Source organism: Monodon monoceros, unplaced genomic scaffold (genome assembly GCF_005190385.1).
Source record: "Monodon monoceros isolate NGI ecotype Baffin Bay Population unplaced genomic scaffold, NGI_Narwhal_1 Super_Scaffold_18, whole genome shotgun sequence".
Lineage (NCBI taxonomy): Eukaryota > Metazoa > Chordata > Mammalia > Artiodactyla > Monodontidae > Monodon > Monodon monoceros.
The window spans coordinates 27,196,582-27,213,077 of NW_021703774.1; the positions used below are offsets into that span (position 1 = coordinate 27,196,582).

General features: G+C 34.8%; 1 protein-coding gene across 11 annotated transcripts in view; it reads left to right on the forward strand.

Annotated features, from left to right (window-relative positions):
* Positions 1-16,496, forward strand: part of AKT3 (AKT serine/threonine kinase 3) — a 386,997-nt gene that overhangs the window by 166,897 nt on the left and 203,604 nt on the right. For all 11 annotated transcript variants that reach the window (XR_003794278.1, XM_029227101.1, XM_029227105.1 and 8 more), the window contains one exon: positions 8,949-9,060. Coding sequence is in view for 10 of the 11 variants with exons in the window: in XM_029227101.1 (XP_029082934.1) it covers positions 8,949-9,060 (112 nt within the window). In the remaining variant the exon portion in view is untranslated. The remainder of the gene's footprint in view (positions 1-8,948; positions 9,061-16,496) is intronic.

Consider the following 16,496-nt stretch of genomic DNA (forward strand, 5'->3'; position numbering starts at 1 on the left):
TATATGATCATCTCAATAGATGCAGAAAAAGCTTTTGACAAGATTCAACACCCATTTATGATAAAAACTCTATAGAAAGTGGGCCTGGAGGTAACGTACCTCAACATAATAAAGGCCTTATATGACAAACCTACAGCTAACATCATACTCAATGGTGAAAAACTGAAAGCATTTCCTCACAGATCAGGAACAAGACAAGGATGTCCACTTTCACCACTGCAATTCAACATAGTTTTGGAAGTCCTAGGCAGGGCAATCAGAGAAGAAAAAGAAATAAAAGGAATCCAGATTGGAAAAGAAGAAGTAAAACTGTCATTCTTCACAGATGACATGATACTATACATAGAGAATCCTAAAGATGCCACCAGAAAAGTACTAGAGCTCTTCAATGAATTTGGTAAAGTTGCAGGATACAAAATTTGTACACAGAAATCTATTGCATTTCTATACATTAACATCGAAAGATCAGGAAGAGAAATTAATGAAACAGTCCCATTTACCAGTGCATCAAAATGAATAAAATAACCTAGGAATAAACTTACCTAAGGAGGCGAAAGACCTGTTCACTGAAAACTGTAAGATGCTGATGAAAGAAATCAAAGATGACACAAATAGATGGAGAGATATACCATGTTCTTGGATTGGAAGAACAAATATTGTCAAAATGACTATAGTACCCAAGGCAATGAACAGATTCAATACAATCCCTATGAAACTACCAGTTTTTACCAAACTAGAACAAAAGAATCTTAACACATCATAGACTGGAGACATATCAGTACGTGTTTTGTTACCCGAACATTATTGACTGGAGATGTATCAATACGTTTTTAGAGAGTAATGCAATTAATATCACTGGGGGAAGTTGTTAGAAGCCTAAAGTTGATCAAGGGTTCATTTTACAACTTAACGATTGTCATTAGTATTTACATTTTGCTCTGTTAGATTTTTGTTCTAACCTTGTGTATATTATCAACACAAGTTTATTACCATAAAATTTTCAAAAATGAAGCATCGTGAAATTTTGAGTGAAGAAGAATTTGTGGGTGAATTTCATGCACCGAAATTTCTCTGATTGTCCAAGTGTCATATATACTACTGTCTCAGAAGATGATCGTTCTTCAGAATATAGTTCTGATTCAGACAGTGTGAATATTAGACCAACAAAAAGATAAAAAACCTTAGCAATTGATTCTGATTTGGAAAGTGAAAATGAAACCCACTGTGCTGGAGAATACTCCTTTGCTTCTACAGAAGTGAATTGAAGATAAAATTTCATGAAATTAGAAGACTTTACAGGTGTGTCAGGTGTAGGTATTGAATGTAGTAACCTGCAAAGTGTTAGTGAAATAACAGAATTAATTTTTGGTAAGGACTTTTTCAAGTTGGTTGCTTCTCAAAGAAAGTTGTATCATGAACAGAATGAAAAATCATATAAGAAGTATGAGAAGACTTTAAAATGGACTGATGTAACCAATAGTGACATGAAGAAGTTTCTTGGATTAATAATTTTGATGGGACAAATAAAGTCACACTGGAAAGAATATTGATTGATTGATCCCTTACTTGAAACACCTATCTTTCCAAAGATTATGATGAGATGAAGTTTGGAACAAATAATGATATTTCTTCACTTTACTGGTAGCTTGGAAACTCTGCTTCCTGCAGACAGAATTTCCAAAGTTAAACCTCTTCTGGATTATTTTCCATCTGTATACCCAAACAAGAGCCATCACTTGTGGAGAGGATGACTTAGATTCAAAACCTATAATCCTGGAAAATGTACAAAATATGGAATTTTGGTCAGGATGGATAGCAAATGTGAAACTGATATATATGCAAACTTGAGATTTACACAGGTGAAGGAAAGAAATTGCAAGAAACAATATTATCAGTCCTACAACCTTATCTTGGTTCATGGCACCATATTTACCAAGACAGTTATTACAACAGTGTGTCCACATCTGAAATGTTGTTGAAAAATAAAACCAGAATTTGTGGGACTATAAGAGAGAATCCTGGTCTACCAAACCAATTAAAGGAGAAATCTAAAAATCTACAGAGGGGAGAAATGACATTCACATGGAAGGGAGACGTTATTCTTATATGGAAAGACAAGAGGTTAGTCCGCCTGGTGACAACAATTCATGACACCTCCATAGCACCTACAGGAAAGGAAGACAGGAGGACTGGTCATCAGATAACTAAGCCCACTTGTATATTAGAGTATAATAAATATATGAAAGGAGTTGATCGATCTGATCAATATTTGGCAAACTTTAGTATCCTCCAGGAAACTTGAAAATGGTATAAGAAAGTGGGCTTCTATTTGAGTAATTGTGGTTTATTCAATGCGTTTAAAATTAATTGTAGCCTTAATGCACAGAGTAAAATGACTTACAAGCAATTTTTGTTAGCAGTAGCTAGAGAATGTGTAACTGACCATTCTGATGAATGTAGTGGTAGTACTGCACCTGGTCCTTCTTGTGGCATTTTTAAAAGAACCACCCACAAAGATCCACCTTGTGGACTATCAGGTAAAAGAAAATAACATGTTCTACAGGAAATAATAGCCACAGGACTAAAAAATGCCACCAGAAAGTGTAGGTTCTGCTCTTTTGTAATAGATGTTCTGTTCCTCTGCACAGAGGTGACTGCTATACTGCGTATCACACTTGAATGAAGTACTAGAATACTTTAGTAAGATATGTAAGATAAGTTTCAAATAAATACATTAAGTGCAAAAAAGTTGTTGATATTTACTCAAATGTGGGTGTTTAAGTATTCACTTACATAACAAACCACCGGCCACAGGCATTAGTTTCTGCCAAAATCCCCCAGTCAATAATGTGTTAAAATTTGTATGGAGACAAAAAGACCCTGGATAGCCAAAGCAATCATTTTTTTTTTAATATTTTTTGGCCGTGCCAGGTCTTAGTCACGGCATGCGGGATCTTTGTTGCCATGTGTGAGATCTTTGTTGTGGCATGCAGGATCTTTTTTACTTGCGGCATGCCGGATCTTCATTGCAGCATGCGGGATCTTTAGTTGCAGCATGCAGGATCTAGTCTCCTGACTAGGGATTCAACCGGGGCCCCCTGCATTGGGAGCATGGAGTCTTAACCACTGGGACTACCAGGGAAGGCCTGCCAAAGCAATCTTGAGAAAGAAAAAGGAAGCTGGAGGAATCAGGCTTCCTGAGTTCAGACTATACTACAAAGCTACAGTCATCAAAATAGTATGTTACTGCACAAAAACAGAAAGATAGATCAATGGAACAGGTTAGAAAACTCACAAATAAATGCATGCGCCTATGGTCAGTTAATCTATGACAAAGGAGGCAAGAGTATACAATGGAGAAAAGATAGTCTCTTTAATAAATGGTACCGGGAAAACTGGACAGCTACATGTACAAAAATGAAATTAGAACATTTCTTTAACACCATACACAAAAATAAACTCAAAATGGATTAAAGACCTAAATGTAAGACCTGATACTATAAAACTCTTAGAAGAAAACATAAGCAGAACACTCTTTGACATAAATCACAGCAAAATCTTTTTCGATCCTTTGCCCAGAGTGATGGAAAGAAAAACAAATAAATGGAACGTAATTATACTCAAAAGCTTTTGCACAGAATGGGAGAAAATATTTTCAAATGATGTGACTGACAAAGGATTAATCTCCGAAGTTTACAAACAGCACATGCAGCTCAATATCAAAAAAACAAACAACCCAATCAAAAAACTGGCCAAAGACCTAAACAGACATTTCTCCAAAGAAGACATACAGATGGCCAGGAGGCACATGAAAAGATTCTCAACATCACTAAGTATTAGAGAAATGCAAATCAAAACTACAATGAGATACCACCTCACACCAGTCAGAATGTTCATCATTAAAAAGTCTACAAATAATAGATGCTGGAGAGGGTGTGGAGAAAAGGGAGCCCTCCTACCCTGTTGGTGGGAACATAAATTGGTACAAGCACTGTGGAGAACAGTATGGAGGTTTCTTTCAAAACTAAGAATAGAGCTACCATATGATCCAGCAATCCCATTCCTGGATATATATTCAGAGAAAACCATGGTTTCAAAGGATACATCCACCCCAGTGTTCATTGTAATGCTGTTTACAATAGCCAAACATGGAAGCAACCTAAATGTTCATTGACAGATGAATGGATAAAGAAGATATGGTACATATATACGGTGGAATGTTACTCAGCCATTAAAAAGAATGAAAAATGCCATTTGTAGCAACATGGATGGACCTGGAGATTACCACACTAAGTGAAGTAAGTTATTCTAACAAAGTCAAATATACAATATCACTGATATGCAGAATCTAGAAAAAATGATACAAATGAACTTATTTACAAAACAGAAACACTCACAGAATTAGAGAATGAATTTATGGTTACCAGAGGGAATGGGTGGGGGGGTAGGGATAGATTGGGAGTTTGGGATTGACATGTACACAGTACTAAATTTAAAATAGATAACCAACAAAGACCTACTGTATAATACAGGGAACTCAGCTCAATATTCTGTAATAATCTAAGTGGGAAAAGAATTTGAAAAAGAATATATACTTATGTGTATAACTGAATCACTTTGCTGTACGCCTGTAACTAACACATCATTGTTAATCAACTGTACTCCAATATAAAATAAAAATTTTTTGAAAAAAGAAAAATATCATGGGTTATGATATAATAAAACCTACCTACCTGACATTTTATCTAAGAATGCTTGCTTTATTCCTGCATATTAAATTGTTCCAGAAGTCATAGATAATCGTTTGGTTAATAGCTTTTTAGAATCTCTATGCAAAATTTCTACTTAAAAAAAAAATTGTCCTACCTTGAGTTAGGAATCTTTACATAATAAAAAGGAAAATATTCTTCTAAAGAAGTATTGGTCAGCCTATTTATTTCCCTTTTAAGAATTCTCTTCAAAATAGTGTTTTCAGACATGCACCATGTTCTGAAAACTTTCGTGGCATATTTTTCCTCATTTTAGAGAGAACTGTATGATATGTTCATGTTTCCATGTTATGACTAACATGAAAGAACCCAAAGTGCTTCTGTTTACTGGCTCAGCTATTTTAATATGGTAATTTAAAGTTTCAACTGTTTTGAGTTTGGATTCAGCTCTTTAATTATATCTGTTTATGCACAGCAGTAACCCCTGAGGCATTGTGGTAGAATATTCTCTTCTGATGTTGACTCGACTGTCACTTGAATATTGTGGACTCCCTTTTGGTAGCCACTTCTCTCTTCTATAGTTTCAATCTAATGGGTATTATTTAGAAGTTGGATTGATTTACAGAGTATTTTATACTGAAACCTGTAAACATATAGGTTTATTTCTATTCTTCATGTCCATAATAACATGTAACATTTTTGTTGAGCTAGAGGTTTCAGGAGGACCTGATTAAAACCTTTATACCATTAGTAGAATATTACTTTATAATTACACAGAATGATTAAAAATAGAGCTTAGTATATGCTGTAAGCCTGTACAGGTTCTTACTCATTTTTCTTACTTACTATGCCCAGAATCTGGTGCTTGGCCCATAATTGGCATTTCATATATGTTGTTGATTCATGAATACTTAGCATATTTTGTCAAAACAAGCATGGTGTGAATAACCACTTATGTCATTTTATTATTATTTTAATATTTTTCCAAAACAATTATATTCATAAATACAAATATTTTATTCTTTTCTAAATGTTACTTTTTAGTAGTTTGCTTGGGAATGGTAATCACTTTTATTTTCCTTTTCATGAATTGCAGTAATTAATAACCACTTAGAATCTCATACATAGTATTTTAAATAGCTTTTACATTTATAGCATTAAGAAGTTCTTTAGATTATAGCATTTAAACTTCATTTAGGTGTAGTGTTGAAAATATGCTTCTTTTAAAGTTTACTTTAATTCCTCTTAGTGCTTTTAAAGATGAGAAAATCTTGGGGCTTAATGTACTTTGCCTTGGGTAATGATAGCTGATAGTGCGTGATAGAGGCTTGATTTGAATCTGGTATTCTAAAGTCTATTATCTTAATTATTTTGACATCACCACAATGGAAAACTTAAGTAAAACTTAAATAGGTGAACCTTAGAGTGGGCATTCTTTCTTTCCTTTTCTGTTCTTCCTGTGTCCCTTTACTCCATGGTTCACTCTTGAGTATTTCTGTCAGGACTGTCCCTCTTTTTAAGTGTCTGTTCTCCATTCTTTACATTAAAAGCCAATTGGCAGGAATTACGTGGTGGTCCAGTGGTTAGGACTCTGTGCTTCCACTGCAAGGGCTCCGGTTCGATGATCCCTGATTGGGGAACTAAGTTCCCACAAGGCACGTGGCAAGGCCAAAAATAAAACAAAAAACACCAATGGGTCAATTAATCATCAGATATTTACTGTGTACCCTTATGTGCTGTCACTGCTGTAGGTGCTCTGAGGAAGAGTCGTACACATAATTCCTAACTTTTGAGTAATTCATCTAGCTAGGACATCAAATTAACATTAATTAAACGTCTGCAAGACAGTATAGTGAACCATTGGCTGGAAGCTTGATAGGAATTTTATAAAGAAGGAAACAGGAAGGAACAATGGGCTTCAAAGAGAATCAGATTGAGTCTGTACATTACAGGCAGAATAAGTTGGGGGAAATTATGTGGTTCTTTATTGGTGTAAATTAGTATAATATCTTTAGTATTTTAAAACTTTTGTATTTCAAACAAAAAATATAAATTGGCATACTATATTTGATTTCTTTAGCATTCATGTTTCAGGAAGTGTGTAACGTTGTTAAGTATTTAACTGTGAAACGATGGATTTTATGATCTGTCGATTCTATTACCTTTTCATTATTTTACATACCACCAGGTTCTCACTTCCCTCCTTACCCATTTTTAGTTCCTTAGTTGATTATCTAAACCACTCCCTTGTCTTGCATCCTGAATTCTGTTCCACTTTCTTACATTTTCAAACTTACTTAGTTAAAATATAGCTTTGCTTAAATGCAATCCTTTGTATTCCCCATCTGCACCTATGTAACTGAAGTTATCTGGGGAAAAATATACAACCGTGATCCCTGGTGGTACTTTAAATTCTTAATCATTAAATTCCATTGGACCCTTAATGTTGTTTAGCAGTCATGGATATTCCCCTAGTCTGTTTGCTCCTAGAAGGCTATTATATATCTTCTCTTTTCTCAGAGCCTAAGTGCATCCTCTTCCAAACTTATTCTTAAGGATGGCTTTACATGCTAATTCATTGGAAAAGTAGAAGCAATGAGCAAATAATTTCTACCAGCTCTGGGCTCCTTTACCCTATCTTCTCTCCTGTTGCATCACTAAATTCTCTATACTCCTGATTATAGCCAGCCCTCTACTTGTTCAGTGAATCCTATCCCTTTTTGACTATATAAGGAAGTTGCTCCAGAAATTTTCTCCTCTTTCCTGTATCATCAAAATTACCTTCTTGTTGGATTATTACTGTCAGAATTCACTCACTTGGAAAATACTTATTGAGTGCTATATGTTAGTTCTCGGTGCTAACAATATATTAGTAGAGCTTATATTCTAGTTGAAGAAACAGTAAATAAAAAAGATATTAAGTTAGTCAACTCATATGTACAAAGATGGAAACATGCTATGGGAAATAAACAGTAAAGCAGGTAAGAGGAGTTGGGGTGTCCTGGGTAAAGGATGCAGATTTCATTACTGAGTGGCATGGTTGAGGTAGGCTTCAATGTGAAGATTAGAATTGATTTAAGACTTGAAGGAGGTGAGGAGTTAACTGTGGGGTTGTGTGAGGGGAAGAATGCCTGGCAGAAGGCACAACTAGACAAAAGCCCCTAAAGAGAGAGAGTGCAGTGCATTTCCTCAACAACACTGTCTGTTGCAGTGTCAGCAGACAGCCCTATCCTATTTTCTCTTGTTGTCCAATACCAGATATCCTTTGGAGTGTAGCTCAGGTGTACACCTAATAATAGCAGCTAACATTTATTGAAAACTTACTCTGTGTCACACACCATGCTAAGTACTACAATTACGTATTATTAATCCCTACATCAATTTTATGATGTAGGTACTCTTACTGCTTCCCATTTAATACTTGAAGACCAGAGAAATTAATTGACTTGTCTAAGCTTGCATCGTTAATGGTAGGAAAAAAGTTGAATCCAGGCACAGTAGTGTTGAAATCCATACTTTTAGCCACTATGCTATGTTCCTTTTCTTTGAAGTCTTCCTAGATATAGATAACTGCTGACAGAATTTATCACTTCTGACTGACTGGCTCTAGGTACTATAGATTACTAAGAGTTTTAGGGGGTGCATACTGTCAAAGGCTTATAATCTAGGTAGAGATAAGGATACCTTCTTAAAAATGATAAATAGTAATATAAGATACTCTATGCTAAGTGAAAAATGAGGGGTACAATAATAAATAATGAGAATGTAGAGTGGAGAATGTAGTGAGAATGTTATGAGAATATAGCTTGGGGAATGGTCAGTCTAGGACCAGGTTGTTATAAAAAGCTTCATGGAAGGAGTAGAATTTGATCTGGACTTAAAGGACAGGTATTCTTTTGGCTGTTGGGGATTACATATGGTTAGGGGTAAAATAAATGGAAAACATTCCAAATAGTAGTATTAGCTGGATCAAAGGTATAGATAGAGGAAAGAGCAAGATGTATTTAAGGAAAGTTTAATAGTCCAATTTGGCTGGTTAATAGAGCATGTGAGCAGAATGGGTGATGGATTGGAAAGGAATACTGAAATTAGGTTATGAACAAACAGCCTTGAGTGGAGATCCATAGGAATCCGTAAGGTTGCAGTGGTTTGTTTAGAATAGAACTCTGTACTTCTCAACTGTTTACTTCTTGGTTTAAGTATAAGTATATTCAAAGAGACATTTTATTTTATTTCTAGAATGCCAGTTAATGAAAACAGAACGACCAAAGCCAAACACATTTATTATCAGATGTCTCCAGTGGACCACTGTTATAGAGAGAACATTTCATGTAGACACTCCAGAGGAAAGGTAAGAAACTCATTTTTTCCATTTTGTGAAAAAGTGACAATCAGTCAAAAGGTGTATATGTATCTGACTTGACCACTTGTAAATATCTGTAAATATACTTGTAAAATGCTATAGTCCCCTAATTATTCTGTTTCTGGTATAACAGATAAATGACAGGCTTACAAAAATACTAAATCAAAACCTCTAGAAGTGCTATAAGATGTACTTTTTAACAGAAAATAGAGCACTTAAAAGTTATAATGTAAATTAAAGAGGACATTTTAATCACCAAGCTACCTTTTAAACATTATGTAATTGATTGTGTTCATATTTGGAATTCTAAGGCTGGTGACGGCAAAAGGTTTCAAGTAGTGTGCCATTATGCAAGTGACTTCCTGGAGTGTTACGCTGAGAAGGATTCTGAGATTGGGTCTAAGCTCAGCGAGGAAAAAAAAAATCAGGCTTGATTGGCATTGACTATCATCACTGCTAAAGAGGGGGGGTGGCAAAATGTTAGTAACTAGCACACCAACTTCATCAGGCCCACATTTCATCCTCCTGATCTACTTACTATCCTCCAATTCTGTCTTAATACCTTTTATCTGGTGGCTCTGATACTGAGTTAGGTCCAACAACCACAAAATCACTTTTCTACACGTTATCATATATGATCCAAATCAGAAACTTTGTGAAGTTAAATGTTATTAGCCTTATTTTCCAAATGAATAAGTTAGGTCCTAAGAGACTTGTCTAAGATTTAAAACAAAAACAACCTCTTCCCCAAATGTAGTAAATAGTAAAGTATTATTTTAATAATACTCTTTTCATCAATAAATAGTAAACAGTAACGTATGATTAATTACTTCAGGAAATATAGAAAAGAAGAAAAATAGAAAAGAATGAAAATTTACTCAGAATTCTAATTCTACAACCAGAGTTAGGGACTGATAATATTTTCTTTTATATTCTTCCAGTCTTACTCTGTGCAGATGTACTTAGGTCTTTGGTATAAATAAAATTTGGTATGTCCTCCCTCCCCACACACCCTTGTCTTCCCTGACCATTTCTATGTGCTGGATCCTCAGTTTGCTTATGTCTCCACCCATAACCATTGTTGGGCTAGTTACCATGTATCTTTCAGATCAGAGCTTAAAATGTCACATTTCCTACAAAACATTCTCTGACTCTTATAGAAGAGGTAGGACTCCCTTGCTATATACTTAGTTATCTCCTTGTATCCTTTGTATCAAGTATATCTCCACTGTAATCTTTGTTTGCCTTTCTCACTTGACTGTAAGATTCTTGACTAGCAAGTATCATATCTTCCTTGCTCATTATTTTATATTTAGCACGCAGTCCAAGGTCTGACGTAGTATTTGTTAACTGGCTGAATGAACAGAACTTTTCCCATGTCAGTATATAGTCTTTGAAAATATTATTCTTAGTGGGTTTATAACATCCTATTGAAACATTAATTTTTTCATTTATGTTGGCAAAGCTGGACTTAAGCCATATCTTAATAATTATTACTAGTTTTTCAAAATAGTCTCAGCTTTTTTAGTACATTCTTTAAAAGTTTTGATTAAAAAACATAACATGAAATCTACATAACAAATTTTTAAGTTATGGTATAGTATTATGAACTATATGCACATTACTGTAGAGCAGATCTCTATATCTTTTTCATCTTGCATGGCTGAACCTCCATACCACTGAATAGCAACTCCCCATTTCCCTTTCTCACCCCTGTCAACCACCATTCTACTTTCTGCTTCTATGAGTTTGACTACCTCACCTTATAGATACCTCATATAAGTGGAAGCATACAATATTTGTCTTTCCGTGATTGTTTCATTTCCCTTAGCATAACGTCCATGTTGTAGCATATGACAGGATTTCCTTCTTTTTTTTAAGATTATAATGTTCCATTATATGTTTATACCATATTTTCTTTATCCATTCAACCATCAATGAACATTTAGGTTGTTTCCATCACTTAGCTATTTTGAATAATACTGCAGTGAACAGGGGAGTACAAATATCTCTTCGAGATCCTGATTTCAATTCTTTGGGATAAATACCTGGAAGTGGATTGCTGGATCTTAGGGTAGTTTTATTTTTAAATTTTTTAATTAAAAAAATTTTTAATTGAAGTATAATTGATTTACAGTGTTGTGTTAGTTTCAGGTATACAGCAAAGTGATTCAGTTATACATATAAATCTATTTTTTTTCAGATTCATTTCCCTTATAGGTTATTATAAAATATTGAGTGTAGTTCCCTGTGCTATACAGTAGGTCCTTGTTGGTTATGTATTTTACATATAGTAGTTTGTACCTGTTAATCCCAAACTCCTGTGTTAATTAATCTTTTGAGAAGCTTCCATAGTATTTTCCATAGTGGCTGCACCATTTTATATTCCCATCAGCAGTGCACAAGGTTTCCAATTTCTCCACATTCTCACAGTCTTGTAGAGGCCATTCTAACAGGTGTGACATGATGTCTCATGTGGTTTGACTTGCATTCCCATGTTGATTAATGATGTTGAACATCTTTTCATATAACTGTGATCATTTGTATATCTTCTTTGAAGAAATAACTATTCAAGTCTTTTGGCCATTTTAAAAAGCAGGTTATTTGTTTATAGTAATCTCTTATAATCCTTTTTATTTCTGTAGTATCAGTTTTAATGTCTCCTCTTCCACTTCTGATTTTATTTGAGTCTTCTCTCCTTTTTTTCTTAGTTTAGCTAAAGCTTTGTCAATTTTGTTGATCTTTTCAGCAACCCAACTGTTACTTTCATTGAATATTTCTATTCTCTGTTTTGTGTGTTTCTGGTCTAATGTTTATTATTTTCTTCCTTCTGCTAACTGTAGGCTTAGTGTGTATGTATAAAGTTAGGTTGCTTATTTGAGGTCTTTGCTCTTTTTTAATGTAGACATTTATAGCCAAAAAACTTCCATCTTAGTACCACTTTTGCTGCAACCCATAAGTTTTGGTATATGGTATTTTTGTTTGCATTTGTCTCAAGATTTTTTTATTTCTCTTTTGATTTCTTCTTGAATTCATTGGTTGTTCAGTAGTATGTAATATGCACATATTTGCAGATTTTCCACTTTTCTTTCTGGTATTGATTTCTAGTTCTATCTCACTGTGGTCAAAAAAGATACTTGGTATGATTTCAGTCTTCTTAACTTTGTTAAGACTTTTTTATGACCAAACATGTTATCTATCTTGGAGAGTGTGCACTTAAGAAGAACGTTTATTTTGCTGCTGTTCGGTGGAATGTTCTGTATATGTCTGTTAGAGCACTTTGATCTATATAGCATTGTTCAAGTTCTATTTCCACATTGATCTTATGTCTGGATATTCTATCTGTTATTAAAAGAGGGGTTTTGAAATCTCCTATTATTGTAATACTGTCACTTCTCCAGTTTTAGTGTTTGTTTCATATATTGCTGTCTTGTTGAGTTCACACATATTTATAATTGTTATATCTCCCTGGTGAGTTGACCATCTTACCGTTATATAATGTCACTCTTTGTCTCTTGTGACAGTTTTTGATATAAAGTCTATTTTGTCTGGTGAAAGTATGGTTACCCCTGCTCTATTTTGTTTATCATTTTTTAATATCTTCTTCCATTCTTGTGCTTTAACCTATGTATGTCCTAATATCTAAATTGAGTATCTTTAGCCAACGTATCATGGGATCTTTTGTTTATTCATTCAGCCACTCTGTATCTTTTTATTGAGTTAAATCCATTTACCTTTTTAAGGTAATTACTGATGGGGATTTGCCATTTTTTTAACTGTTTTCTGTTTGACTTGTTGCTTTTTTTTTTTTTTTGGTGCCTCTTTTCCTCTCCTGTCATCTTCCTTTGTGTTTCATTGATGTTTTTGTATTAACATGCTTTGATTTCTTTCTCATTTTCTCTTGTGTATTTCTTATAGGTATTTTCTTTGTAGTTACCTTAGAGCTCATATAAAATATCTTAAAGTTATAACAATCTATTTTAAAATGTTAATAACTTAAGTTGCATACAGACCTCTACTCTTTTACTTAAATCCTCATACTTTATGTTCTTGGTGTCATAATCACATCTTTTTATATTGAGTATCCATTAACATGTTTCTATATTTATAGTTTTTTAAATACTTTTTTTTTTCTTTTTTTGCGGTATGCGGGCCTCTCACTGCTGTGACCTCTCCCGTTGCGGAGCACAGGCTCCGGACGCGCAGGCTCAGCGGCCATGGCTCACGGGCCCAGCTGCTCCACGGCATGTGGGATCTTCCCGGACCGGGTCACGAACCCGTGTCCCCTGCATCGGCAGGCGGACTGTCAACCACTGCGCCACCAGGGAAGCCCAGTTTTTTAAATACTTTTGTCTTTTAACTTCTGTATGAGAATTAAGTGACTTACATACCATTGTTACAGTATTCCAATGGTATGTATTTTAAATATCTTTTTGTGTTTCTGTCTAGTGTCCTTTTGTTTCAATTTGAAGGACTCCCTTCAGCATTTCTTGTAAGGCAGGTCTAGTAGTGATGAACACCCTCAGCTTTTGTTTACTTGGGAAAGTCTTTATTTCTCTTTTATTTTTGAAGGAGAAAGTTTTGACAATTATTTATTCTTGGTTGGCAGTTTTTGCCTTTAAACACTTTAAATATATCATTTCATGTCTTCAGACCTGCAATGTTTCTGCTGAGAAATTCACTGATAGTCTTATGGAAACTCCCTTGTAGGTGATGAGTAGCTTTTCTCTTGCTTCTTTAAAGATTCTCTCTTTGTGTTTGACTTTTGACAATTTCATTATAATGTGTCTTAGTGTAGACTTTTTTTTTGGCTCATCCTAGTTGAATCTGGATGTCCCCTTCCTTTCACATATTTGGGAAGTTTTCAGCTATTATTTTTCCAAATAAGCTTTCTGCCCCCTTTTCCCTTTCTTCTCCTTCTGGGACTCCCGTAATGCATTTAATGGTCCATTTGATGGTACCTCATATGTCCCTTAGGCTTTCTTCACTCCTTTTCATTCTTTTTTCTTTTTGCTCCTTTACCTGGATAGTTTCAAATGACATGTTTTTGAGTTTTCTGATTCTTTCTTCTACTTGATCATGACTGCTGTTGAACCTGTCTGTTTAATTTTTCAGTTCAGTTATTGTATTCTTAACCTTCAGTTTAAAAATATATATTCTCTCTCTGGTGATATTCTCATATTGTTCAAGTATCATTGTACTGAGGTCATTGAGCATCTCTCTTACAGTTATTTTGAATTCTTTGTGAGATCATTGATATACTTCTTTGTCTGTGGGGTCTGTTTCTAGAGAATTATTTAATTCTCTTCATTGGGTCATGTTTCCCTGTTTCTTCATTTGTCTTGAAAGTTTGTGTTGGGATCTGCACACTTGTAAAAACAGCCACCTCTCCCATCTTTAGAAATTGGCTTTGTGCAAGGAATGACCTTTACCAGCCAGCCCAGCTACAGATTCTAGTGAACTCTTCAGCATTGTCTGTGGATGTGACTTCTCTGGATTGGTGCATGTAAATCTCCAGTTAGAAAGACTTGCGGGTTTCTTTTTTCAGGAGCTCATAATCTCTTACTCCTTCTAGTGCTTGTCTGCAGTACTGCAGATTCTCTGGAGCCACAAGTCCCCTAGCTCTGTTTTGTTCTCAGCACTACCTAGGCTTCTAGATTATGCCAGGTCCCATCAGTGCTCCAAGTCAGATGAGACAGAACCCAGTCCCATGGGCAGTTCCCGAGAAACCAGACTATTGGATGCACACTGAACTCTTCTCTTTATCCCCTGAGGGAGAGGCTGCTTACTTGGGATACAGGAGCCTCTTAACTGATTTTTGGATTTCTCACAAAGGAGATTAATCTATGTATTGTTATTGAGTCAGTGTCTCTTTGGGGGGAAGGAGGATCTAGGGCTTCCTATTCTGCCATTTTTCTGATGTCTCCAGTGCATTCTTCAGGTTATTTTTTTAAGGTCTAAAGAAAATCTTTATTAGTATTTTATTTTATTATTATTTTTTTTGGCGGTATGTGGGCCTCTCACTGTTCTGGCCTCTCCCGTTGTGGAGCACAGGCTCTGGACGCGCAGGCTCAGTGGCCATGGCCCATGGGCCTAGCCACTCCGCGGCATGTGGGATCTTCCCGGACTGGGGCACGAACCTGTGTCCCCTGCATCGATAGGCGGACTCTCAACCACTGTGCCACCAGGGGAGCCCTTTATTAGTATTTTAAATGAACTGCCTTAAACTTATAAATTAATTTGGAAAACATTGATACATTTATAATATTTAGCATTACACTAGAGTACATACTGTTTATATTTACTTAAATACTTTGGTAGAGTTTTCTCTCTATTTGAAACAGTGAGCTAATTTGTAGCTATTTCATATTTTTATTGCTTTTGTGATTAGGATGTTTGTCATTATTTTTTCTTATTTCTTGTGTCTAGAATGAAAGCTGTTGGTTTCTGTTTATTATGTAACTCAAAACATTCTTTTGTTGACATAGCATCTTCAGGTAACACCAGTTTTGTCTCTTCCTTTCTGATCATATTATCTATTATTTCTCTGTGTTTCTAAGCAATATTTAATAATTTTCATGACAGCAGATATACTTTTTTCTCCAATTTTAATAAATGCACTTCAAAATATTCACTGTTAAATATGATTTTTTATATATACTTTATTATGTCATACAGGAACATTGACATTATGAAACAAGTCATTTCCTTTTCTTATAACTAATCACTTTGTCACCACCATGCCCCACTACACTCACACCCCCAATTGCATGTTCACACATACATGCCCCTTGTGTTATAGCTATATTTATTTACCTGTAGTTTACCAAATACTAATAGTGGGTTCTCACATCACCTGGAGTTCTTTCTGGCTTTTTTTGGCCCTATGATAGGAATACCTTCCTTTGTCTGTCTGTTCCTCACATTCTCTTCCTTTACCAACTCATTGTACATTTCCATTTATAAATCACCTTTTTCTTTTGATCCCCATCCCAAACTTTCCATTGTTTTTCTTAAACACCACTGTACTCAATACATGCTTGTTATATTTTACCTGTAACACCTTGTGATACTTATTCACAATACCAATAGGCTTCCCCTATCACTGTAAGTTCTCCCTACTCCATGCCTTATTTGAGCTTTAGCAGCACTCATATATTAGATATTTTAATTAAATACTTGTTTCAGATAAATGATTAGCTTATGAAAATTGTTTAGTTTTTGTATAAGTGGTATATACTTTAAGATGAATACGTTTTCATAGGGGTCTCTGTTCTGTTTTCTAAATTGACTGCATTTTCCAACATTACATAAGAATTAGAAAATTGGATACCTTCTTTCAGTTAGTGAAATACTTGGGCACAATATTCTTTTATTTATATATATATATATATATATATATATATATATATATATATATATAT